Below are 24,964 nucleotides of genomic sequence, written 5' to 3' on the forward strand. Positions count from 1 at the left end.
TTTTAGTATTATTATTTTTCATTGAATGTTAATATTTTCGACTAGATTTAAACTTTTTATAATATCTGGATCGTCTTGTTATTTAAATCAGCAAATTCTTGACAAGTTTTGCAAAAATTTGGTTTCACCATCTTATTCGGCTTCTAATGTTACGAATACGAATACGCACGTCTTTGTTTAACTCCGCCGATTTTCTTGTTTTAATCATTTTTTTATTTTTCTTTTTCGTTTAGTCACCGGGTTTTTCCTCCTCCTCTTAGCCCCCCCCCCCCCCCAACGACGCTGGCGACCCAATAAAAAGGTTTTGTACCTCGTTTTGCATTGTACTCGGCTCGATAGCAACGCGTCGTCGGCAAAAGATAACGTTACGGCTTAAATTTTCGCGCCAGTCGGCATTTTTTTCGACTCTCTCTCTATCGTCGAGGCCGGATTTTTACGGATTTCTCGTTTTCCGTAAAAGGGAAGCACGCGCGTGGGCCCCGCCATACTTTTCGCGCGTTTAATAATAAAGTTGACGGTGTCCCGCGATGTTTGTTTCGCTCAAAACTCTCGGACAAGTGTCCGTTTCTTGAGGCGACGGCGCCGATCGTCTTGGTGGCCGCCCGGACGTCCCGATTCGATACCCGCGTAATTTGAGGCGAAAGTGTCGAAGATATGGTCGGACGAGTCGATTACTCCAGTAAGTTTCGATAGTAGACGCTAAATCGTTCGTCGCTTACGTAACCACGCGGTATTTATCTAATCTAGAATCGGCCTATAAAAAGATTCCGATACGGGTCGCACCGCGGATTAAAAATAGTAAAATGCCGGGAGAAGAAAGTGATAAAACGCCGGATGCCAGATGGAGGCAGTAAAAACGCTCGCGCGACCTTGATCCGGAATATTCGGCAAAAAAAATCTTTTTCTCTTTTTTTTTTAACAATAAATTCACGCAGTTCGAGAAAAAATCACGAAATCATCGTTTGGGCCACGCCTTATATTATACGCGCGTAAATGTGGAACAATACAGTGACTAAATGCGCGACCATATCTACTAGCAAAGACCGTTAGCCGACAAACATCGTAGCTGCCAAAACGGTCATAAACGACTTTTTATTAGGACGAACGGTCAAATTTGTCTGTTCGTGGACGAAATTGAATAATAGAAATACAACGGGCGCTCGAAATAATGTATAAAATGTAAAGTTTTATGTCGCCACTATGCAAATTAAAAACAATTACCAAAATGACTAAGACTATAATTTATTGGACCAGATAAAACCGCAGGAATTGTGCGAGTGGGTTCGCTGCGCCAGTAGCGTAGCTAGAACACGTTTGATTTTATATATTTAAAACAGTTAGATAAAATCATTTCAAGACAAGCATTATCAAGCAAAGCAATCAAAGATATAAGAAAACGGTTTTGAAACAATTATCATTTTTAAAAATTAATTTGCAACGATAATAAATGAAATTGATTTCGTTTACTGTACGAAATGACAATACAACTGTTAATTAATATGATTGCTACTATTTACAAATCTTCTGGATTCCTACTGCGTCGGTTATTTATAAACCAAACTTGCTGAGATTTGGCCCATCATCCTGTTGGCTTCTTCAGAGCTTGACTGAAACTGCTCCGAACAAGTTCTGAAGAAGCCGACATCTTCCATGCACAAGATTTGTAAATAGCATTACAGAGCCTTTTTTGAAAAACTAACATGATTGCTTTAATTAAATTGCAATTTATATTATATTCTATTGAATCACTAAATCATAATTAGTTTGAAACCATAATAAATAAAATTACAAACAAACAAAATGATGAAAATCATTTCAAGACAAGGAAAATTTTAAAACTGCACTCTAAAGCAATGAAACTTTGAATTGCGATAATTTTATTGATTTTAAAGGAAACTAACCAAAACTTTTGATTTTATTGTTCCATTTTTTAAAGTGCTTTCTTAATTCAAAACAGTAATATAAAAACAATATAATTAAAATGATTAGAAAACAACCATATAATTAAGAAAATAGTTTGGAAACAATAACAATAGTATATTAGTACAACAAGTGAGACAAAGATTTTAAAATGTTACTAGTTACCATTAACCCTATTCGTTTATCGTTCCCATCGATTCGCTATTGTTGTCTCTTTTTAACTGAGCTCGTTAAATAGAGAGAGAGAGAGAGAGAGAGAGAGAGAGAGAGAGAGAGAGAGAGAGAGAGAGAGAGAGAGAGAGATGTATAAATGGGTATATCATATAAACAATTGAATAAACACAATTTTAAAACGTTATGTTGTTTATTTAACGTTTACAATTGATCATTAAGTATTTTATTTGAAGAAAAAAACTGTATTTGAAAGAAAAATCATCCAAGAATAGAGCTATCAAATGTTGAGGATTAATTTTTTAAGATCCTGTAAGCAAAAAAAAACAGGAGCTAACCTTCAATTTTGTTTTGTTTGTACTGACGAGATATTTGGAATTGGATATTTGAAAATGGTACAATTTGATCCTGGTGAGATATTAATATAAAAACTGTAAAAACTACTATAGTTCATGCGAACGGTATGTAAAATTTCTGTGGGGAAACTTAAATTATAAATGTGACTTTACTTACCAACTAGTCAACTAGATTTTAATTGTGCACATTTTTCTATGTATTAGTTTTTAGGTACATTTTTCCAAAACAATACAAGATTGACAAACGTAAAATCTCCGAAAATATCCCGGAAATGTCCGAAGTGGCTCGGATCCGTGAGAAACGAAACTGACGTGGATCGGGGTGTAATTAGGTATTTTGCAGACGGAAGTCGAAAAACTTGTTAATAATTGATTTTTGAATAATTAAAACTTTGTCTCGAAGAAAACAAATTTTATTTGTTTTTTATACATTTCGAGCTCGTCGCAAATTCCAGACGCGGGACTGACCCACTTCGCGTTTCCCAACAAATCTTCGGGTGCCATTCGAGAGAAGAGAAATGCGTCGTATATCATCAAAACGCATCGGGAACTGTCTATTTGTATAAATCGTCCGTCGAACATGTGTTCGAGGCAAAACGGTTTGTTTACCGACGACGGCTAAAGACAAAAGAGCATCGCACCCGGTGCGTCGTCTCGCGCAATCTGACGTCCTCAATTGAACGTAATTTAAAAGCTCGATGTCGTCTAACAAATCGTCCCCGTTCGTTAGTTCCTTCTTCTGCTTTGATTCGACGCATTTGTTCATTAAATTCAAAGACCTCTAACATAGATCTGTCGTTAACTTGTACAATCCATATTTTTCTTTATTCGTTATAGTTTTTTCCTTTTTTTTCTGTCTTTCTTTAGAAGTTGTTACTTTTTCAAAGATTATTTTGTGTTAAGTGTTTTATTTCGTTCATTTACATTTTAATCTTCACAATATTTATTTGTAACCGTTATTTCAATCGCAGAGCGTGTTTCGGTTATTTAGTGTCCTTTCTTTTATTTGTATGTGCAACTTCTGCCTTGATTCTACACATTTATTCGTTAAATTCAAAGATCTGTCATTAACTTGTATAGTCCACATTTTTCCTTATTTAATTTTTCGTTACAGTTTAGCTTTTACTTTATTCTCTCTATTTTTCTTTAGAAGTAATTCTTTTAACGATTATTTATTATCTAGTGTTTTGTTTCGTTTATTTACATTTTTATCTTCACAATATTTATTTTTATCCTGATATTTCAATCGCAGAGTGTCCTTTTTTTATTTGTATTTGCAACTTCTGCTTTGATTCGACACATTTACTTGTATAGTCCACATTTCCCCTTATTTAATTTTGCATTATAATTTAGTTTTTCCTTTCTTCTTTCTTTAGAAGTAATTCTTTTAACACAACGGGCCCATCTGGTGGCCTAAGTGCTTGGACGCCCGCGTGGGCGCCCCCTTTAATTAATACCAAATTCTTTTAACGATTGATTATTCATTATTTAGTGTTTTGTTTCGTCTACTTACATTTTTATCTTCACAATAATTATTTGAATCGCAGAACGTTTTTCGTTTATTTAGTGTCTTTTCTTTGATTTCTATTTGATTCGGCGCATTTGTTCGTTAAATTTTATAGTGCACAGCTTTCCATATCGTTATTATATGAAGTTTGAATTTCATTTTTATGGAATAGCACATTGTTTTCCTTTTTTCTTTCCATTTTTCATTTGGAGTATTTTTTTATTTAACTATTATTTATTATTTTATTGTTTATTTTTAATTTGTTAATAACTTTTTTTCCCGGTGATTGTTGCTGCGTTTTCATTCTTTTCTTTGTATTTCTCCTTTCACTTCGGCTTTGGTTCCATACATTTGTTTCGCTATTATTGTAAACGAATTTCATTTTTACGTTACAGTTCGGTATTTTCTATCTATTTTTCATCAGAAGTAATACCTTTATTAACCTTTATTTATTATTCCTTCTCCTGCGTTTTGTTTCCTTTATTTACATTTACGTTGTTTTTATCACAGGGAGATTTTCGATTATTTAATCGTTTTTTTTTATTTGCATTTACACTTTCTGCTTTAATTCAACACATTCGTTCCTTAATTAGTCTACAACTTTTCTATCGTTATAATTGAAATTGAATTTCATTTTTGCGTTATAATTTAGCGTTTGTTCTTCCTTCTTTCTATTTCTTCTTCTTATTATTATTCAGTGCTCTTTTTGCTGCATTGGTTTTCTTTTATTTGCATTCAATAAAATTCTTCGTTGATTCGACGTATTTGTTCGTTAACTCTTAAATGCTATATAACCTTTTTTTTTATTTTAATAATTAAAATTAACTTCTTGTTACTAGCGATTTTCGAATATCTGCTGCTATTTTTGTTGCGTTTTTTTTTATTTGATCTTTCTGGGTGTGTTTATTGCTTGTCTTCATCTCCGCGATGCTTTTTGCGTACGGATGCGTTTTTTTTTTGCGAGCGACGCCTGAAACGCGACGCGCCGCCGTATTCAGTCGGGCGCCGCGACGTCAGGGAGATGCCTCGCGTCTTTCGTCCGCGAAATCCACACGGGGCCAGCACGACGACGCGACACGAACCCGTGTGCTAATTAGTTGGTGACGGAAAACATCGTGCTTGTTGACACGTATAATTAGAGGGCGTTTGCTGTCTTTTTTTTTTCACGGACTCTTCCGGCTCGTACCATGGTGGGGTATTATAACCAAGGTAGGACGTTGACGCGACAAAAAAAATGGAATCGTATATTTATAATTAATTTTACCCGTTTTTTTTTTAGTCGTTTCGCGAGAGGCGCCTTTTTTTTATTTTAATTCCCCCTCTATTGACATTTCGACCTTTCCAGCCTGAAAACGCGAATTTAATCGATTTTGGCACTTCAAATTTGTTCTTCATCCAGCTCTCTCAACTTATATTCGAAACTAACCTTTGGCTTTGAATTTGGAACAAAAATTATATTAAATATAAATACTAAAAAATTATTAATTAAAATCGAGTAAATTTAAAGTACATATTAAAATTCGCTGACCTGAAAATAATAATTGTACGTTTAATTTTTTTTTTAAATAACATTTTTCCAAAACACGTGTTCCAGTTCCTGTGTGCAGAATTTTATTGTTATTAAAAGTCTTGTTCATTGCTGTTCCCAATTTTTCAATTGCTAGCCTAGCCTAGCCAGTTAATCTCCTCTAATTTGTTAAATAGTTGATAATCAATTTGTATTGTTCCAGGCGTCCCAGCTAGCGCGGACCTGGAGAACAACTCCAACCAGAAAAAGTACACGGTGAACAGAGGCGGGGACAAGGGTGGACTCGTCATATCGAAGCCGCTATGCACCCTTATGGCGATCGGGGCCCTCTTGTTGGCCATCCTCGCCGGCCTCGTCGTCTTCTTCTTGGTTCCAAGGGGTTGCGCCGGTGACGACGTCCACCCCCAAGCCTTGCAGAAGCACCAGCCAGTCGTCGAAGATGGCGAGTCGCGCCTTCAGCCCGACAGCGAAGAAGTCGAAGAGAGGCTACCCAGGGACCTAATGCCTACCCATTATAGGTGAGTTAAGGTATAAAATTCTCTTGCTTTAGACATTGCGTCTTGAATTTTAAAAAAGGAACTGCTACTAAAATTATTTTCGCGGCTACCTCTCGTACCGTGCGTTCAATTTATCTTGCAACTTTTTTGTTTCTAGAGATAAAAAAACAAAATGTCAGGTTAGTAGCCAGGTATTTTCTTGGATTTTTGTGGATTTTTCGTTTTTTTATCAAATAAAATTTTATGCCCGGTTTCGTGATTGTGTTGGGTAACAGCTGATGAGTTTATTTGTCTTAGTCGTAAGGCTCTTTCGTGTTCTTTAAGCCTAGTTGATATTTTTCGTTTGGTTTCTCCAATGTAGTCTTTGCCGCGTATGCATGGAATGCTGTTAACTCTTGGCATATGAAATCGAATTTTACCTTTGACGGACCGAAGATGTTGAGCGATTTTTGGAGAAGTGGTAAATTTGGTTTTGATGTTAAACTTCTTTAGAACTTTTGATATGTGGTCAGTGATATTTTGAACGAAATCAAAAAATACACTTCACCACAACCTTCCAATAGCAATGAGGCCGAAAGCCATCCTACACTTGCCACTGTAATCCTTCCTGACATTCAAAATATCACTGACAACATATCAAAAGTTCTAAAGAAATATAACGTCAGGGTGTTGGCCAGGGCACTCCTTGAAATTATATAAAAATTTCCTATTTTTCCCGATTTATCAAAAACGAACGGACTAAAATATAAAGTGTGTTACATCACTGTAATCGGAATAAGATATTCATTAAACACATATATAATATACAGGGTATTGATAGTGTTTTTTGAACTGATGAAAATCCATTTATCAAAATAAATAAGAACTAAAAGTTCAGATTTTCACGAAATTATATATTAGAGATTTGATAAAGACACGGTGTTGTCGAAACAATTGTCATGTCAGAATATATAATTTCGTGAAAATCTGAACTTTTAGTTCTTATTTATTTTGATAGTGTTTTTTTATACGTCACTTTGAAAAAAACTCTCTCCAAAAACAAAAAAGTTCCAGCCAATTAAAATGTTATCAAGATAAATTGAACGCACAGTACATATCACGTGTCTCGCTGATGTGTTCGCGTGGTTTCCTCCCTTAAAATTCCAAAACGGGTCCGTCTAAAAGCGGAACCAATTGGAAAAGTGCGACGAAGGTGCATTTCGACCTAATCTAATTGATTTGCGACGCGAAGGAGGAGACAAAACCACGCCCATCGACGATAAGAATCCGGGTTTATGGGGCAACTGGGTCGCGAAATGGGTCGATTGTACACCGTGCCCTTCGAAAAGACTTTAAATTATTTTCGAATTAAAATATCCTTATACAGGTGTTAAGCTTTTCTTTGTACCGATTCTTTCTTTCGAATTGAAATAATCATAAACCTTAACTAAAATTAAAGGCTCTCTCTTAAAGTAGTTTTTCGAAAAAAAAAAAGCTCTAACAAAATGTTTTTAATTTATTTTTTATTAAAAAATTTTCGTAGGTGGGGGTAACAATTTTTTTTTAAATCGCATTCATTGTGTGACACACGCATGTCGTCCAAATACGAGAAAAACGAAGGAGATTGGATCCGAAGGGCCTGGTGTCCGTTTCCGATTTCTATGCCGTATTTTTGACTATAGGTGCAATAATACGAGTTCTATTTTTGCTGATTGCATCTGTCCCGCTCACGAGTTTGATTTGCCAGCTTCCTGGCGGGTAGAAACGTTGCCAGTGGCCCATTAATCAACTGCCTCGTTTTGATGTTGGGACGAATTTGCGCGGGCGGCGAGGCTTGGTCTTTCGAGAAAGGTCGAGGACGTCGTAACCGTGTCGCGGTGAAATTTTATGGCGTTTTTGGGGGGTGGATACGGTGTTTGTTTTAAAAGATTAACGACACGACCCCGCAAGGATTTACGGCCGCGGCCTGAACAAATCTATAAACGCGTCGTCACGTCGCGGCCATTTTTTTTTTCGTTCAAGGGGGGGCGTAGGTTCTTTTGCCGATCCACGAGGTGACTTGAAAGTATCCCGAAAAAAAAATCCTAAATTTATGCATATTATAGCTTTTCAAACTTGAGTGCATAGAAATCGAGCCGTTGTGAAGTTTTGACTTCAATTTCTTTTTTTTTTAGATAAAAAAAATATGCTGTTTGAAAGACAATTTAATATGCTTTAATACGAGTTTAAATTGATAATTTTTCAAAGAAACTTTCACAGGCTACTGTAATACTTTTTACAAAACTTCTGCATTCCTCCTGCGCCGGTTTTTGCTGAGTCGAACTTGCTGATGTTTCGCCAGTTTCGTACTTAATTCCTTTCACTTCATTGCAAAATTAAAAAGCATTACAATAGATATACAAGATATTCTAGTTAGTTTCGACGTAGAATCCCTCTTTACCAAAGTTCCTATTCCTGAAACTCTCGACATCATTTCAGATCTATTAAAGTCCGAAAATCTGGACAAAAACCTTCTCACTTTAATTGAAAAATGCTTGTCTGAAACATAACGGTCAAATTTTTGAACAAACGTCGGGAATAGCTATGTGTTCTCCACTATCATCAGTCATCGCGAATATATTTATGGAAGGCAAGGCTTTCAGAAGAAAGCTCTAGACACCTTTCATCTAAAACCAAAATTATGGAAACGCTACGTCGATGATACTTTTGTTATTTGTCCTTAAGGTCAAGAAACCCTAGTAGATCTTCTTAGACCATTGAGTTGGAAACTAATAATAACCTTCAATTCTTAGATATTCTTATCAATAAAAAATCAGACCTAAGATTGGGTCGTTGTGTTCACAGAAAACCTATGCACACAGACTGATACCTTAATACATGGACACATCACCATCCGTTATCAAATCTCTTGTTGACAGAGCCGTAAAATGTACAGAATTAAATTAAACGAAGGACCATCTTTTTTTCGTTGCCCATTAGATGACGCCAGGTAATACTATTTCAAAAGCTTTTCTCTCTTCCTTTCCAGGGAAAGTCCAGTAGCTCACTTTCTCAATTGATTTTATTGCTTACCGCTATATTTCATAGCATATATTCAATCTCATCCTTGTTTGCAGGTACCGCGTTTGGAAAAATGTACTTGGATTTATAGACACTCATAAATACGCTAGAATAACGTTAAAACAAAGTCGAATAGGATTTTTTTTCAGCTTTGCAAATGGAGGTGACAGGTTCACCTCCGATGGTAAGATTCTCCTGGGTAATTAACAAAATACCGACTTTACTTATTGCCTGGTACTTTTATGTAATTAATATATGCATGTTTTAGAAGAAAACAAAAACAAATCTTATATTAAGAAAGATGTATGCATTCAAACTGAAATTAACACTGCAAGCGTCGGATGCCAGTCAGAATGTTCAAATCAAATAGCTATTTACATTTAAATAGCTATGGTTGTTCATTTGTTTATAGTTCAGTTCATTCATTCCAAGATTCCAAAAAAAACACAATTTCATAACGTACTTGCGAATTGAAACAACAAACATACAATCAGAGATCCCTCGTAACTCTGTAGAATAACGAACACATCAAAGGTCCAACCGAGAGTGTGGCAACTTATATTTTAATTCTGTAAACTTAGGTTAAAGTATTATTTAAATTTTTTTCGTTTAATGCTATTTGCTGTCTGCAGGAAAATATACTTTTCCCGTAGGCATAGGCTATTAATCCTTTCCTCCTTTATTAAAATTTAACTAATGAAGAAAATATCACTCCTGCTTTGTAGGATACAAATACGACCGTACTTTGAAAACTACACGACGGCGGGTACGGAAACCGTAACCTTATTGGTCGAGCAGGACACTGACGTCATCATTTTCCATGCGAACAAAATCAAAATAGACCGAGGTTCCGTAAGGATCCGGCCGGCGGATCCACCAGACGCGAACCCCATCGACATCGTCTCGCAGGAGTACCTCGACGGCGAGCGATACAAGCTAGTGCTGAAAACTTCGCTCAGCAAAGAATCTCTGTATTACTTGACGCTCGATTTTGTCGGCGAATTGAACGCCCATCTTCAAGGTTTTTACCTCAGCCGATACACGAGTCACTCGGGAGAGCCCAGGACTTCGCTGAGTACTCAATTTTCACCGACGGACGCTAGGCGCGCGTTTCCCTGCTTCGACGAACCTTCGTTCAAGGCTAAGTTCGTCATCAAAATCGCTAGACCGTCTAACATGTCGACGTTGTCCAACATGCCCGTAGAGAAAACCGACGTGTTTGAGTAAGCCTCTCCACCTATCTACTCCTTAACCACACTTTAATTCGTAAAAAATCGCCGATATTTAAGATCGTTTTGGCCTTCATCTCTTCTCTTTTTAATAAGTCTTCTTCCCATAAGATCATTTTGGCCTTCCTCTCTTCTCTTTTTAATAAGTCTTCTTCCCATAAAATCAGTTTGGATTTCCTCTCCTCCTTTTACCCACTCTGCCTTATGCTTTATCCTCTTACCCTTCTTCGTACATTAGGACAGACGTCTCCTCCATTTAACTTCCCCTTTTTTCCGGATGCTTCTCTCTTTTTCCTTCCTTCCTTTTTTATATCATCATTGATCCAGTGTATCCATCCTTCTCTTTTAAATTAGGGTTTCGTTCCTCTGGAGAGACTCCTCTGGTCTCTATCTCAATTTGATTTCTTCATCTTTTTTTTTAAACCTTCAACTACTATCGCCGCCTCTTTCTTTGAGTTTTCCTCTTGTGATTCCGATTCATATTTTTAGTTAGTTAATTCCTCGAAGGTTACTGGACCTTCTATTTCATGTTTTCACTAACATTGTCTTAGCTTTTAAATCGTTCTCCTTTCAAGAAGATCCCTATATTGAGTCTCTATTGACATCGATTTAATTCCCTTATTGTGACGTTTTAGCACCGGCAATGGGGCGTGGCTCTGGGACACCTACCCAGAAACGCCCGAGATGCCCACGTACCTGGTTGCGTTCCTGGTAAGCGATCTGGTAAAGATGCAATCGAGCGACAGACTGATAAGCGTGTGGGCCAGAAAAGAATACGTCTCCCATTCGAGCTATGCCCTCGAAGTGGCGCCGAAAGTACTCAGGTACTTCGAAGAGTACTTTCGGATCAGTTTCCCGTTGCCGAAGATCGACATAGCGGCCGTACCGGAGTTCGGGTTCAGCGCGATGGAAAATTGGGGCCTAATCACATTCAGGTGGGCACGTAGCCACGAGTACTCCGATGGGCGCCTCTGAACTTCGTAATTTCAGAGAGAGCACGTTACTGTTCGACCCGCTGAGCTCCACAGTCGAAGACCAAAGGGCCGTGGCGACGGTTCTTTCACACGAGATCGCTCACCAATGGTTCGGCAATCTCGTCACTCCTAGATGGTGGAACGACCTGTGGCTCAAGGAGGGTTTCGCCACATATTTGGAGTATCTTGGCGTTGACCACGTGAGTCGGAAGCACCTAAATTCTAACCCCGTGCGACGTGCGGCGGTGTTTTCCAGGCTCAACCGACTTGGAAGATAACCGAAGAGTTTCTGCCCAGCGAAATCGAGAAAGCAATGTCGGTGGACTCGTTGGAATCGTCCAGACCCATATCGTTCAATGTGGTCAACGGGCGGCAAATCAAACAGGCGTTCGACGACATATCGTACGCCAAAGGCGCGTGCATCATAAGGATGATGAACCACTTCTTGGGCGAGGACACCTTCAGGAATGGCCTGGCCAAGTTCCTCGACCAGCACAAGTACGGCAACGCGGACAGGGACGATCTGTTCCGGAGTTTGTCGGAAGAAGCCCATCTAAGAGGGGTGCTACTGCAGAACGAGACCGTGAAACACATCATGGATACGTGGACCGAACAAGCCGGTTTCCCGGTACTGAACGTCGTGCCTGATTACGAGAAAAATGCGTTGAGGATCCTCCAAAAACGCTTCCTGATCTCGAACTCCAAAGGGGACGGTTCCAAGTGGTGGGTTCCCATCTCATACACGACCAGCGTGAGACCCGACTTTGCTGACACCAAACCGAGGATATGGCTCAGGGAGGAGCCCGAAACGACCGCCGACGTCGACCCGATCGGCGACTGGTACCTCCTCAACCTCAATCAAACCGGTACGAACTTGTAACGGTGCTAGCGACTCTTCGATCTACTTGGCAACACTTTCTAGCAGGGACTAAAAACGAAAAGTATTTTGTTCGTTTTCGATCAAAACGAAAACGAAAAATGTTGTTTTCGTTTACACCCAAAAAATATCGTTTTCGTGAACCGAAATGAAATAATAACGGTTAAAACCGGATTTTTACTATTTTTCTAATAAAAATATGGTAACAAACATTTATTACACAGAAAGCGAAATAAAGTTTTATTCGAACTGGCCGATACAAAGGCTGGGATAATTGAGAGCACATTTTACACTATGACAATCGAATAAATAGGGCTTTTGACGCGTTATCTTCGCTTTGCTTTCGGCTTCGTCTGCAGTTTGGGGCATATAACTCATGTCATAATTTGAATCATAGCTGACAAAAATTACTAACATAAAATTTATGCTTTTAAAAACTTAACTAAATGTTAAAAAGTTCAATCAACTGCATTTTAAGTGGCGATATCATTTTTGCTTTTTATAGAGGCGCGAATCTGTTTTAGTTTCTTTCATTTGTTCCCATTAAATTTAGTTAGTTGAAAAATACGCACAAACTGCGATGCAGTTTAGCGGAATGCCAGTGACAGATAGTTTGTTTTTTTTTATTCATATTTTAAATAGTAATATTTGTTTCTTTTCTCTCTGATCTTGATCTATGTAAATTAACTTTTTCTTATTTCAATTTTTTTTTTAATTCTTCCTTTGACAATTTAAAATATATTTCAGTGCTGAAAATGCTCGTTCAACACTCATTCGTGTCATAGGTTAACCAATAATTTGTTTTGCAACGTTATACAATTCATTTGATGACGTTTCTTTTGCTGTTCAATATTTTAAGACTCTAACTAACTAACCATCGAATATTTGCTGTATTATGTGGTTTTGAAGAAATATTTTCTTTTTGTTTTACAAATTGCTCTATTTCATCTTCTTCTGTTGAAGTTGACTCTTGAGATGACTCTTCAACGAAGTTGTTACCTTCATTTATATGTTTTAGAGCATAGCATACATATGGGATGTAGTTTTTAGCTATGTGAATTTGTGAAGTAGATAAAACTACTTCGATTCTTGGATCAAGAAATATCGCTGACATATCACATCTTGATTAAATAGTGCTTTTGTCCTTTCGTTTAGGGATTCCACTGAATTTGTTACAAATCGGCTACAAATTTCACAAGTTTCCATTGTACACTTCAGCCAACAAATCGGATCTAAAATTTTTCGAAAACCCGAATTATTAGATATGCTGAATGGACGGCCGTAAACTGTTACCAGTTCTGTACACGCTTCCTTCAACAAATATTGGTTTTTTGTTTTATAACGACATCATCTAAGGTAGGTTGGATATTTAGCCGCCTGTTTTTAGTTGTTGCTGATGAATTTGACTTTATGGCAAGATGGTACATGTCGCTGCAAGTTTCCCGAATGATTTCCATTTATTAATGTGTGGCACTCCTTGACTTTACAAGTCGATTGTTGATTTGTTAGATTCATTTAATATCTTTCCATTGTTAAAATGTAACCTTTATATATTTATAACAACAACTTAACGAGATTAAGACACACAAACAGAAACACAATACAGACCAATACCCATAAATTATTCGGTTATTTCCGTTCTTTCGTTCTCGTTTTCGTTCCGTTCTTAGTACCTGCTTTGCAGGCTATTACGTCGTCAACTACGACGAGAAAAACTGGAAATCGCTCAGCGCCAACATCATGAGTCTCCCGCCGCTGATACGGGCGCAGTTGATCAGCGACTCAATGGACTTGGCCCGAGCTAACCAGCTGGATTATTCCATTCCGCTGACGATGATCGCTCGCATGGCCATACAAGACAAGATGATCATGTTCGTGCCTACGACGGTCGCGTTCAGCAAACTCAAATATCTCAGCGACATTTTGCACAGCACCCCGGCGTTTGGTCTGTTCGAGGAGTACCACAACGCCATCTTCAAAGGCACGTACAACTTGGTCGATTTTGACGACAGCATCGAGGACTACCTGACGAGGAGGATCAGGCAGACCGTGTTAGAATGGTCGTGCAGAAGTCCAGAATCCGTGTGCGTACACAAGTCGCGATACGCTTTCAGGAAATGGATGGTGGACGGCAACATGTGAGTATGAGAGCACTGCGAGGTAGCGCGGAATTCAACACGACGTTCTGCTCTGTTAGGATTTTGCCAAATCTGAGACCCATCGCGTATTGCACCGCCATCAGGGAAGGGTCGGAGATCGAATGGGACTTTGCCTACCAGAAATACTTGGAGGCGACGTCACCCACTGAGAAGAATGTCCTGCTGGACGCCTTGGGATGTACCAAACAGAAATGGCTGCTTTCAAGGTAACCGGCTAACACCCGACCATAGGCACAGCTTGGGGGGGGATGGTAGATACTAACGCAGACGCTGGGCTCTGCAACCTTGTGCCTTATTTGCAGATATGTCCGCAAATTAACTGACACAAATGACGAAAATTACAGCATCAGGATCCAGGACGCTGACCGAGTGTTTGAATCGGTCGCCAAGAACAAGGAGGGGACTAACATAGCGTTCGATTTCATCCGGAAGAATTGGAACGAGCTGCTGACGCAGTAAGTGTTGGAGGGGACACATAATCGCCATTACGTCCCTTTTTGTTGCAGCTACGGCGACGGCTTCAACATACTCGGCAAAATGATCAAGTCAGTGGCGGTCCATATGAACACCGACTTCCAGTTGGCCGAAGTAAGTTTTTTTGTTAATATTCTGTAAGAAGAAGAACGCTCATTCTTATTTTTGTGGAGGAAATTGACTAGTCCAGGCGTTTATCCCATTTTTTAAATTGCAGCTGGAGAGGTTCCGGGACACCATTAGACCCAACATAAGCACGACGACCAACGCATTCGACAGCGCAACCGAAACGGTCAGGTCGAACGTCAATTGGCTTAAACGGAACTACCAGCAAGTGGATGAGTGGTTGAAAAAGTATCACAACCAATTCGGTTACATTCAGTGATGACGTCGTCGTTTGTTGGAACGCCTGCCCGGTGGTGCCTTCCAGTTTTAAATAATTCAACCCAGTATTGTTTGGAACGCGCACTTGTTTTAAGTTATTGTGATACGTACTTTATTGTTCACTAAGAATTTCCTTCCTGTAAAGCGCTTAGAATAACATTATTAGACACCGTGACTAACCCCAATTGTAAGCGTTCGCGCATCGCGGTCGTTAGACTACAGCACCAAAGTGTAGATTGTTAATAGGGAGCCGAAACTTTTTTTTAATGTTTTAAACCCCTTACCTAACTAGGTTGTAACTTGTAAGAATGTTTTAATTTATTTTTATTACGTAAAATCCCACGATATTAATAAACTTTTAGTTTCGCACGTTTCTTTTCTTAACTGATTACCACAAAATAAATTGGGCGACCGGCACTTATCGACGCGCCCTCGTAACGTGTTATTTCAAAAACCCCGCGTTTTTCGAACCGGAAATGCCTGACTGACGGCGCACAAAACAAATGACTGGCCAAATCCGACATGGCGGCCGTTATCGTATTATCGCGACAGCGAAATTTCAAAGACCCTTAACGTTGGCGTTTTTGTTTTCGATATTCCGTGCGAAGAATCGACGGAAGCGTGCAATTCGCATCTCCTACCGGATAATCACCCGAGGTGTACCAGAGAAACCAAGGCAAAAAAATGAGCGTCGACGCGTACGGGCCTAGTTCTCAAACGCTCACGTTTTTGGATACAGAAGAGGCCGATCTAATTGGGGCCGACACCCAGGGTTCCGAATGCGACTTTACGGATTTCACAATACCCTCGCAGACGCAGGCCTCGCAGCACGACCACGCGGGCCCCAAAGTGGCCGGAGTACAGGTTAGTTTGCAGTCATGGCCAAAGGACTTTGCTTCCTATTAATGTCTCCTAACGTCGATATTGATTGTGTTTTCGCGTCTCTAGATCAACACCGGCATCGTGAACAAGATCGCTTCAGCGACAGCGGCCCTTGGCGAGTTACAATTTGAAGAAGAAGATGAAGAGTTCTACAACAGCAAAGAATTGCCCGATTTCGCGTGCAAGTATTGCGGCATCCACGAGCCCAATTGTGTGGTCATGTGCAATATTTGCAAGAAGTGGTTTTGTAATGGGCGCGGCAACACGTCGGGAAGCCACATCATTAATCACTTGGTGCGCGCCAAGCACAAGGAGGTCACCCTACATAAGGACGGACCTCTGGGTGAGACCGTTCTCGAGTGTTACAGTTGTGGGGTGAGAAACGTGTTCGTGTTGGGTTTTATACCGGCCAAGGCAGACTCGGTGGTGGTGTTGCTTTGCCGACAACCCTGCGCTGCCCAGAATTCGCTCAAGGACATGAACTGGGAACAGGACCAGTGGAAGCCGCTCATAGCGGATCGTTGCTTCCTTACGTGGCTCGTAAAGATACCGTCTGAACAAGAACAACTGCGAGCACGCCAGATAACTGCACAACAGATCAACAAACTTGAGGAGCTGTGGAAAGAGAATGTGGACGCCACTTTTCAGGATTTGGAAAAGCCTGGGGTAGACGAAGAACCTCAGCAAGTTTTGTTGAGGTATGAAGACGGTTACCAGTATCAGAATATTTTTGGACCGCTGGTTAAGCTCGAGGCGGATTATGACAAGAGGCTGAAGGAGTCCCAGACCCAGGAAAATATCGAAGTCAGGTGGGATGTCGGGCTGAACAAGAAGACCATCGCTTATTTTACATTGGCGAAAACCGACGGGGATATGAAGCTGATGCATGGAGATGAGCTTAGACTACGGTAGGATGATGTCTCCTTTATCATAACGGAGTAAGAAAGAAAATGTAAAATCCAAATGATTGAGAAAAAATTGTTTGGAAAAACTCCAAGAATCAAATATCTGCTAAATTTATTAATTTAATTTCATAGGGCCAATAAAATAAAAAAAGATTTTGCTAGAATCTTAATAGGTAAATATTTTACAAAAAATAAAAAAAATTAGTCACTCAGAGTTGCTCATATAGGTATTAGAGATGCCTCGCCTAATGCTGATATTATGGGAACTTATTAGGGAACTTATGAGTATTAGTATTTGTCAAAAAGGTATACTGCCAAACTTTAATAGGTTTTATTTTACAACAAGACATATGTTGATACAGAGTGACCAGCTAAAAAACAAAACAAATGTGCGCCACTAATTTTTTTAATTAACTATATACATTTTTATTTCTTGAACTTTCATACTGGCTCCATTCACCTATGAAAATCGCTGCAAAACCACTTTCTAGATCTTTTTTTGTTTTTGTAAAATTCTTTTTTTAAGCCTCTCTATATTGTCAACCCTTTGCTCTCAAACGGGTTGCATTAAAAGGATTTCCAATGGCTTTTAAATTAGGATCATTTTATGCTATATTGTTATTTATTGTTGCAGATACGTGGGCGAAATGCACAAGTCGTGGGCGGGAGTGGGCCACGTCATCAAGGTAAGTAACGACCCCATCCAACGGGGCGAGCTCTACACTGACCTCGTTTTAGGTGCCCGATAACTACGGCGAGGATATCGGGATAGAGCTGAAAAATGGGGCGGGTGCGCCTACCGACTGCAATAGTAACTTCGTCGTCGATTTCATATGGAAGAGCACCAGCTTCGATCGGTAATCGACCGTACAAATTCAAATTAAAAGTGATAATTTTTGTGGTAAAACGCGATTGCAGGATGCAGCTCGCTCTGCGCAAGTTCGCGGTCGACGACGCCTCCGTCTCCGCGTACATCTATCACCGTCTCCTCGGCCACGAGGTCGAAGAGGTGCTGTTCCGATGCCACCTCCCCAAACATTTCTCCGCCCCCAACCTTCCCGACCTGAACCGTTCCCAGGTGTACGCAGTCAAGCATGCGCTCCAGCGGCCCCTCTCCCTGATCCAGGGTCCGCCGGGCACCGGTAAAACGGTCACTTCCGCGACCATAGTCTACCAGTTGGTCAAGCAGAACGGTGGACCGGTGCTGGTGTGCGCTCCTAGCAACACCGCCGTCGATCAGCTTACCGAGAAGATCCACAAGACCGACCTGAAGGTGGTGCGTCTGTGCGCGAAATCGCGCGAGGCAATCGATTCGCCGGTTAGTTTCCTCGCTCTGCACAATCAGATCCGCAAAATGGAAGGCAACACCGAGCTGCAGAAGCTCCAGCAGCTGAAGGACGAGACGGGCGAGTTGTCGTCGGTCGACGAGAAGCGGTACCGCATGCTAAAAAAACTCGCGGAGAAGGAGCTGCTCGAAGCGGCGGACGTGATATGCTGCACATGCGTGGGGGCCGGCGATCCGCGACTTGTCCGCCTTAAATTCCACTCGATTTTGATCGACGAGAGTATGCAGGTTTGTAAAATCTGGTCCTGCGAGCCGGAGGGCTAAATTTCGTCTTATCGACTTTACTTTCTTTCTCTCGCGTGCCCTATTTATTTTAATAGCTTAAGCCGGGTCCAGACTGAACCTCGTAACATAACACCCTTGCGAACCAAGGAAGTGTTCGGCTCAATAGCTGCTGCGGCAAACAAGGCCCACCAGCCAAAACTCGAAACCCACGCAACGACAACGATACGTTGTTTCTACCAACTTATCTGAATTCCGCATCCCAAAGAAATACCGTGAAATTTGCACGTCTATAACCTCGAGACTGTTCTGCTTGCCATCTAACAACACGCATGAACTGCAGACTTTAGATAAACCGGTTTATAGATCATTTCAACATCAGTAGGACCAAAATGTTCCCAGGTTTTGGTTGGGTTAGACACTTCCAGATCGTCGTTCGAACAAATCTCGTTTTGGCAAAACACTGTCCAAAGTTTGGCCCAGAGAACATCTTAAGCGGTTTTCGAGCAGCAGTCTTGTATCCACTTGATCCTACTATAATCACTAGCAACTGAACGTCGTTACGCTGAGGAATATGATGAAAACAATGTTAATGCTAATAATGTTAAACAACGATACTGAGACAAAATGATCACATATAAGACACAGACACAAGAAGAATGTGAAGATCTTAAAAATTGCTCGAGTTTTCGTCCAGACGCTGTAACATCGACGCGTGTCATTATTTCGAAGGTTCCTTTGATGGTTCGCCACTTTTTAATACAGGGGTACTTCTAGGAACGAATTGAACTTGCGTTTTAGACCTGCAAGCTATATTTTTTTCTTGACCCTTTAAATTTTCTTCTGCAGAGTCATAGTTATTTTTGTAGCTGAAGAGGTTCTTCTAGGACTGATGCGTCTCACTTTCGCGATATATATATTTTTTTGGTTTGGTCTTGCGAGCTGGAGGTCCCGCTTTGACTTCTTGCGTTCTTATTTTCTTTCAGGCGACTGAGCCGGAGTGCATGGTGCCGGTGGTGCTCGGAGTAAAACAGCTGATTTTGGTGGGCGACCACTGCCAACTAGGCCCGGTGGTGATGTGCAAAAAGGCGGCGCGTGCGGGCCTGTCTCAGTCGCTGTTCGAGCGGCTCGTCGTATTGGGCATCAGGCCTTTCCGCCTAGAGGTGCAGTACCGCATGCACCCCGAACTATCTCGATTCCCGTCGAATTTCTTCTACGAGGGCAGTCTGCAAAACGGGGTGGGATCGGAGGAGCGAAAACTGGCCAAGATCGAGTTTCCTTGGCCCATCACCGACCGTCCGATGTTCTTCCTGGTAACCCAGGGCCAGGAGGAGATAGCGGGCAGCGGTACCAGCTACCTGAACCGCACCGAGGCGAGCAACGTCGAAAAAATAGCTACGCGGTTTTTGCGCGCGGGCGTCAAACCCGAGCAGATAGGGGTGATCACGCCGTATGAAGGCCAGCGCGCGTATCTCGTGCAATATATGCAGTACCAGGGCTCGTTACACAGCAAACTCTACCAGGAGATCGAGATCGCGAGCGTGGACGCGTTCCAGGGTCGCGAAAAAGACATCATCATCATGTCGTGCGTGCGCAGCAACGAGCACCAGGGTATCGGGTTCCTAAACGACCCCCGACGCCTCAACGTCGCCCTCACCCGCGCCAAATACGGCATCATCATCGTCGGTAACCCGAAGGTGTTGTCCAAGCAGCCGCTCTGGAACCACCTGTTGTCGTTTTACAAGGAGCAAAAGGTGCTGGTCGAGGGCCCGCTGACCAACATGAAGGAGTCGCTCATTCAGTTCGCGAAACCGAAGAAGCTGACCAACGCGGAGAACCCGGGATCGCACTTTATGTCGACGTCGATGTTCGACGCGCGCGAAGCCATGGTACCGGGTTCCGTTTATGACAGAACCGGGTCGGTGATGAACGGTGGCACGGGAGGACCGTTCGGTAACGCTTTCCAGCCGAACCACCGGCCGGTCGCGATGGACATGTTCGGACGTACTCACGACCCGATCGGTTACATCGCGCCGGAACGCGCGCAGGCCGGTCTCAACTTGCCCGTGCCGGTCGGCATGTTTATGAATATGGCGCACATCCCGCCCCGCTTCTATAACCAGCATCAGCAGGCGTTGCAGGCGCGACAGCAGCAGCAGCAGAACCCGCGCGTCTCCCGCAAGATGCCGCCCCGTCAGAAGGGTAAGGGTGATATAATTTTTTTCTGTACCATGTAATAGGTTAGATCATGGAAGCTTATGATGATAGCATAAACCATTACCTTCTTTTGAGTAATCGCAACTTATAGATAGGTTACAGAGGGACCAGAACGGTGACTATTTCTTAGACTCTTGTCAAGTACTGTATGGAATGTCACAGAGATCTGGGTGTATTATTTTTTATACACGCTAATGACCCACAATTTTGTTAATTTAAAAAAAAATATTTTCATCGGTCTCATTAAGCAATGAATAAAGACTCCCTCAGAAAAATATGCGCTAAATATAAATTCCAACAAATCTAAACTATAGTGAACCTTTAAGTTCTGTGATTCTGATCATGCCAAAAACCTGATGAAAAAGTCATATATTTCTAATAATAATAATAAATGTTGATTTTTTGCACTTTGTATACATTTATTATACATTTATCTATCATAAATAAACTAAAACCACATCGCAAAAAAAGGAACTGGGAAACAATTAAAAAAAAAAAACTATAGTATCGTATTAATAGGAATCTACTTCGGCTAATCTTTGACTAATAAGAAAAGTTCTATAATTTTTTCTAAAAGATGTGGGCATCAATTTTTTTACGTTATTGGGAACAACATTATACCATTTGTAGGAAAATGTTTCAAACAATACATTACGATAGGGGGGAGAAGAAATAAGAAATTTCAAAGTGTGGACAGTAGTTCGGTATTTTATTTTTTTAAAGAGATATGGAGGGCAGATATTTAAAATTATATTATGGTAAAAAACGACTGCATGAAACTGTCGACGTATTTCCATTGATAGCCACACGGAATAGTAACATTATTTGACCATCCTTCACATATATCTAAATGATTTATTATTTTTTCTAGTTTTTTTGAAAATAGGGGTAAGATGCTTATAGGTCCTAATTCGTCCATTGTTGTGATACTCTCATTTAGGTAATGGAAGAACCTTAGAAATTTTCCAAGTCTTAGCAAATATTGATTTGATAATGCTATTGACTATATTCGTGATAAAAGGAAGTATTCTGTCAAGACGCAGAAGTATCATTTCCAAGTTGAATTTATCGCAAGAGATTTAATTTCTCGAATATGTCTCTCTTAACATTGTTGTCTGTTACTGTGGAAAAACCAAGTAATATATTTAACTCTTTTAAAATTTATTTTAATTTTACTTAACTTTTTTTTTTAATATAATTATTTAGTAAATTCTTATTAGATGGACATCCAGTACCGAAGTTCTTAATGAAATTAAATCAATCAATTTTGTTATGTTATGTATATGTCTCTCAAAGAAATTTACTTTAATAGGCATATATTTTAAGTTTTAAACTTTGTCTTTGGGCCTTTCTAATTTCAACGGTTAAACATGCCACTACCTCCTTCCTATTGCTAAACTGATTAACAAATGAGTGAAAATTATACGTAAATGTTTGCCTAAAAAAAACACTCTCTCCAGAAAGGGGCTCTCTATTATTTTAAAGCAATAGGTCACTGTGACTTCTATAGAAAAAATCTTATACAGCTGTTAAGAGGAACATTTTTTGAATGTGGGTCTAGGTAAGGGCGGGCTGAGTCAAGACCAGACGCAACCGTTCAGCCAGAGCCTGCAGCTAACGCAGGGCGGCATGTCCCAGCCCGGGCTCTCCCAGCCCGGGTTCAGCTTGTCGCAGCCCGGCCTGTCGCAGGCGGAACTCAGCCAGGACCTGTACATGGCCGAGTACCAGTCGCAGATGGACGGGCTACTCTCGCAGGATTCGACATACCAGGGCGATCGGTACGTTTAAACTACTCAGCGCTTGTTAGGTGCGAGTAAACAACGGGGGTGGGTGCTCGCGTTTCAGGTCGGCGTTTTATCAGCCCAGCGCGCAGTTTTCGCAGCCATACTGATTGGAAGATGAACCGGGGGCGGCAGCGGCAGCACCCGCAGACGCGGAAGCGGCTCAGTAAGAAATTAATAGAGAGAGCGAGAAAGAGAGAGAGCAAGATCGATGCGTAGTACTGCGTAATACCACCGCTACCGCACTTACACACAAAACCAAAAAACAAATTCGAAAGTGATCGAGATTCGACCTGCCTGTCAAATTGCCAGTTAACAACATCAACGAGAAACGATCGAACCGAGATGTCCAAGAGAAGAACGTTGTTGGGGGAGACGAACGCGCGAGCGGAATGCCAGGGGGCGCCGCGCACGCGAGACCCACTCGGGGCTGTTTTCGTTTAAGCTTCCATTTTTTTTTTGTTTAGGGTGTCCGGGAATAGGGAGCCTGAGCTCCCTTATTACACAATAAACTCAGTAGTTTATAGTATATTTTCTATTACTTCTTACGTTATGACCATGCTAATTGGGCGCTAACTCTTATTTCGTTACTTTTTCATTTATTCGAAATTTTTACGTTTTTCTGCCATGCTGCGTTTTCTTTTATTTGCGGTAACACTTATTAATTAATAAAAAGTATATAACGCTTTGTTCTTTTCATTTTCCACTCTCCCCGCCTGCCAATTTGCTCCCATTCGAGAAAAAAAGCCAACTAAACCTTGAAAATTGGAATAGACCTCGAAATCAATTTTGGAACACTGTTGAGATTTATGAAGACTCATAAATTTGTATTTGAGTATGGTATGATATATTTTTTACTAATTTTATTTTGATAAACTCCACTAAGATTTTTTTTTACTGTGTTCAATCCTTTTATTCTAAACAATAAAAACTTCATACCTAAAATTTCATGGAAAAATATTAATCTAATCTGAAAAACTTCTGCATAACCTGAACAAGAAATTAAAGTTTTGGGCACTTCCAGTACATTTTATTAGAGTCTTTCTCCCGCAACTCAAAACAACACACTGCCAGTGCCATATACGGTGTTGGACAACAATATCATGGTTATTATCAGCTGCGATTGTTCATTGTCCTTTTTCCGGTATTATTTCGAAATAACTTTTGACAAGTTTACAAACCAATGTTTGTGAGAGACAGTGGTGAAAATTTCACATAAACACGTTTTGTTGTTGTCACAAGGATTACTATTTCTATTAAATAAAAATCGACGTTAAGAGTTTTGGTTAAATCTGAGATGGTTTTACAATCCTAAACTTTTCATAATTCTAGTCGTAACCTTAGGGGCTGTGGATACATTAAATGCGACTGTGCCTGAGTGTGTTTAGCATTGTACCTTTGGTACTTACTATCTCATGTTTCAATAGATTGTTTTCATCCGATGGATGTACGAATTCAAAAAAAGTAAATAATCCAAAACACATAAGTATCGTGGCGCACCATCTATGATGACAAGTTTTCCATGCACATTTAACACAAATAATTATATTTCAAAATTTCGGCTCTCTGAACTAAGCGACATCTAACCAGAAAATAATACTGACCAAAATATGAAAATTGTTAGTAGTTGTTTGCGACGCAATAACCATGGAATACTTTCCGTTTGTTATATTCCGGAATAATTCTAATTGTTAAACGCAAATTGGCCTGTTACTCAACGTTCTGATCATTTAAACAATTTTGATCCTTTGTTACCGAAAATATCAGATAAATTAATTAAATTAAATATTTTCGTGACGCCATCTTGAGCTTAACACCTCAACAGAAAAAAAGTGCAAAAAAAACTTACCAGGACTGAAGCAATCACCTCTCTCTCTTCCTTACACGACACGCGGGCAAGGTGGCGTAATCCGCCGAGCACTGATTTTTAGATTCCGCCTTTGCACAGGAGAACAGGACACAAAAGAGAGTCTCGAATCGAAAGGCACATACATTTCTCACGCTTCTCGAATTCTTTTTAAATGCCTCTCAGAAGGCTCTGACAACAGGGCGACAGCAAGAGCAGGAGATGTAAAAACGAAGTATATGCAACTCAATATACAACGGTAGAAAATTATTTCAATTTTCACCCGAACGCAAGGGCGCACCAATTTTGTCGCTCAGGTAAATGTCATTAATAAAGTCCATGCTTATCATTAAATAAATATCATTCCATAAATAAACTTTAATTATTAAGAAAAAAGTTCCCGAGGCTGTTTCAGTTCGCCAATGGATCGCGCCACCTACGCACCTAACGTGTAATTGAATTGTTTCAATTAATCCAGTTATCAAAATTAAAGTGGAGCTTCGGTTCGTGTTTTTCACATCTAAGAAGCCGAATTAGATATTGCACTTGCACTGCTTGACGACACGGCGCGACAGGAACGCAGCAATAAGAGCGGTAAAAACGCGAACGTCAACGGGATGCTCACCGCAGACCTTGTAAATATTTAGTAGA

The 24,964-nt window shown here is 40.4% G+C and overlaps 2 protein-coding genes across 3 annotated transcripts; both read left to right on the forward strand.

The window, feature by feature from the left end:
• The first annotated feature begins 342 nt into the window (after positions 1-342).
• LOC132702324 (aminopeptidase N-like) lies at positions 343-15,478 on the forward strand. Of its 2 annotated transcripts, none has more exons than XM_060670890.1 (11): positions 343-679; positions 5,685-6,000; positions 9,744-10,241; positions 10,883-11,182; positions 11,238-11,421; positions 11,478-12,087; positions 13,783-14,236; positions 14,296-14,463; positions 14,560-14,712; positions 14,764-14,845; positions 14,949-15,478. In XM_060670890.1, the coding sequence occupies exons 1-11, from the start codon at positions 655-657 to the stop codon at positions 15,114-15,116; spliced, it is 2,958 nt and encodes a 985-aa protein (XP_060526873.1). In that variant the 5' UTR covers positions 343-654; the 3' UTR covers positions 15,117-15,478. The 2 variants fall into 2 exon arrangements, with proteins under 2 accessions (XP_060526873.1, XP_060526874.1); XM_060670891.1 differs by lacking the exon at positions 343-679 and adding an exon at positions 4,967-5,163.
• Positions 15,479-15,631: 153 nt separating this feature from the next.
• LOC132702253 (regulator of nonsense transcripts 1 homolog) lies at positions 15,632-23,147 on the forward strand. Its single transcript, XM_060670787.1, has 8 exons — positions 15,632-15,979; positions 16,064-16,905; positions 17,537-17,588; positions 17,641-17,759; positions 17,821-18,475; positions 19,456-20,671; positions 22,248-22,464; positions 22,532-23,147. The coding sequence occupies exons 1-8, from the start codon at positions 15,800-15,802 to the stop codon at positions 22,575-22,577; spliced, it is 3,327 nt and encodes a 1,108-aa protein (XP_060526770.1). The 5' UTR covers positions 15,632-15,799; the 3' UTR covers positions 22,578-23,147.
• Positions 23,148-24,964: the final 1,817 nt, after the last annotated feature.

The sequence above is a fragment of the Cylas formicarius genome, unplaced genomic scaffold (assembly GCF_029955315.1).
Source record: "Cylas formicarius isolate icCylForm1 unplaced genomic scaffold, icCylForm1.1 PGA_scaffold_5__7_contigs__length_24384050, whole genome shotgun sequence".
Taxonomy (NCBI): domain Eukaryota; kingdom Metazoa; phylum Arthropoda; class Insecta; order Coleoptera; family Brentidae; genus Cylas; species Cylas formicarius.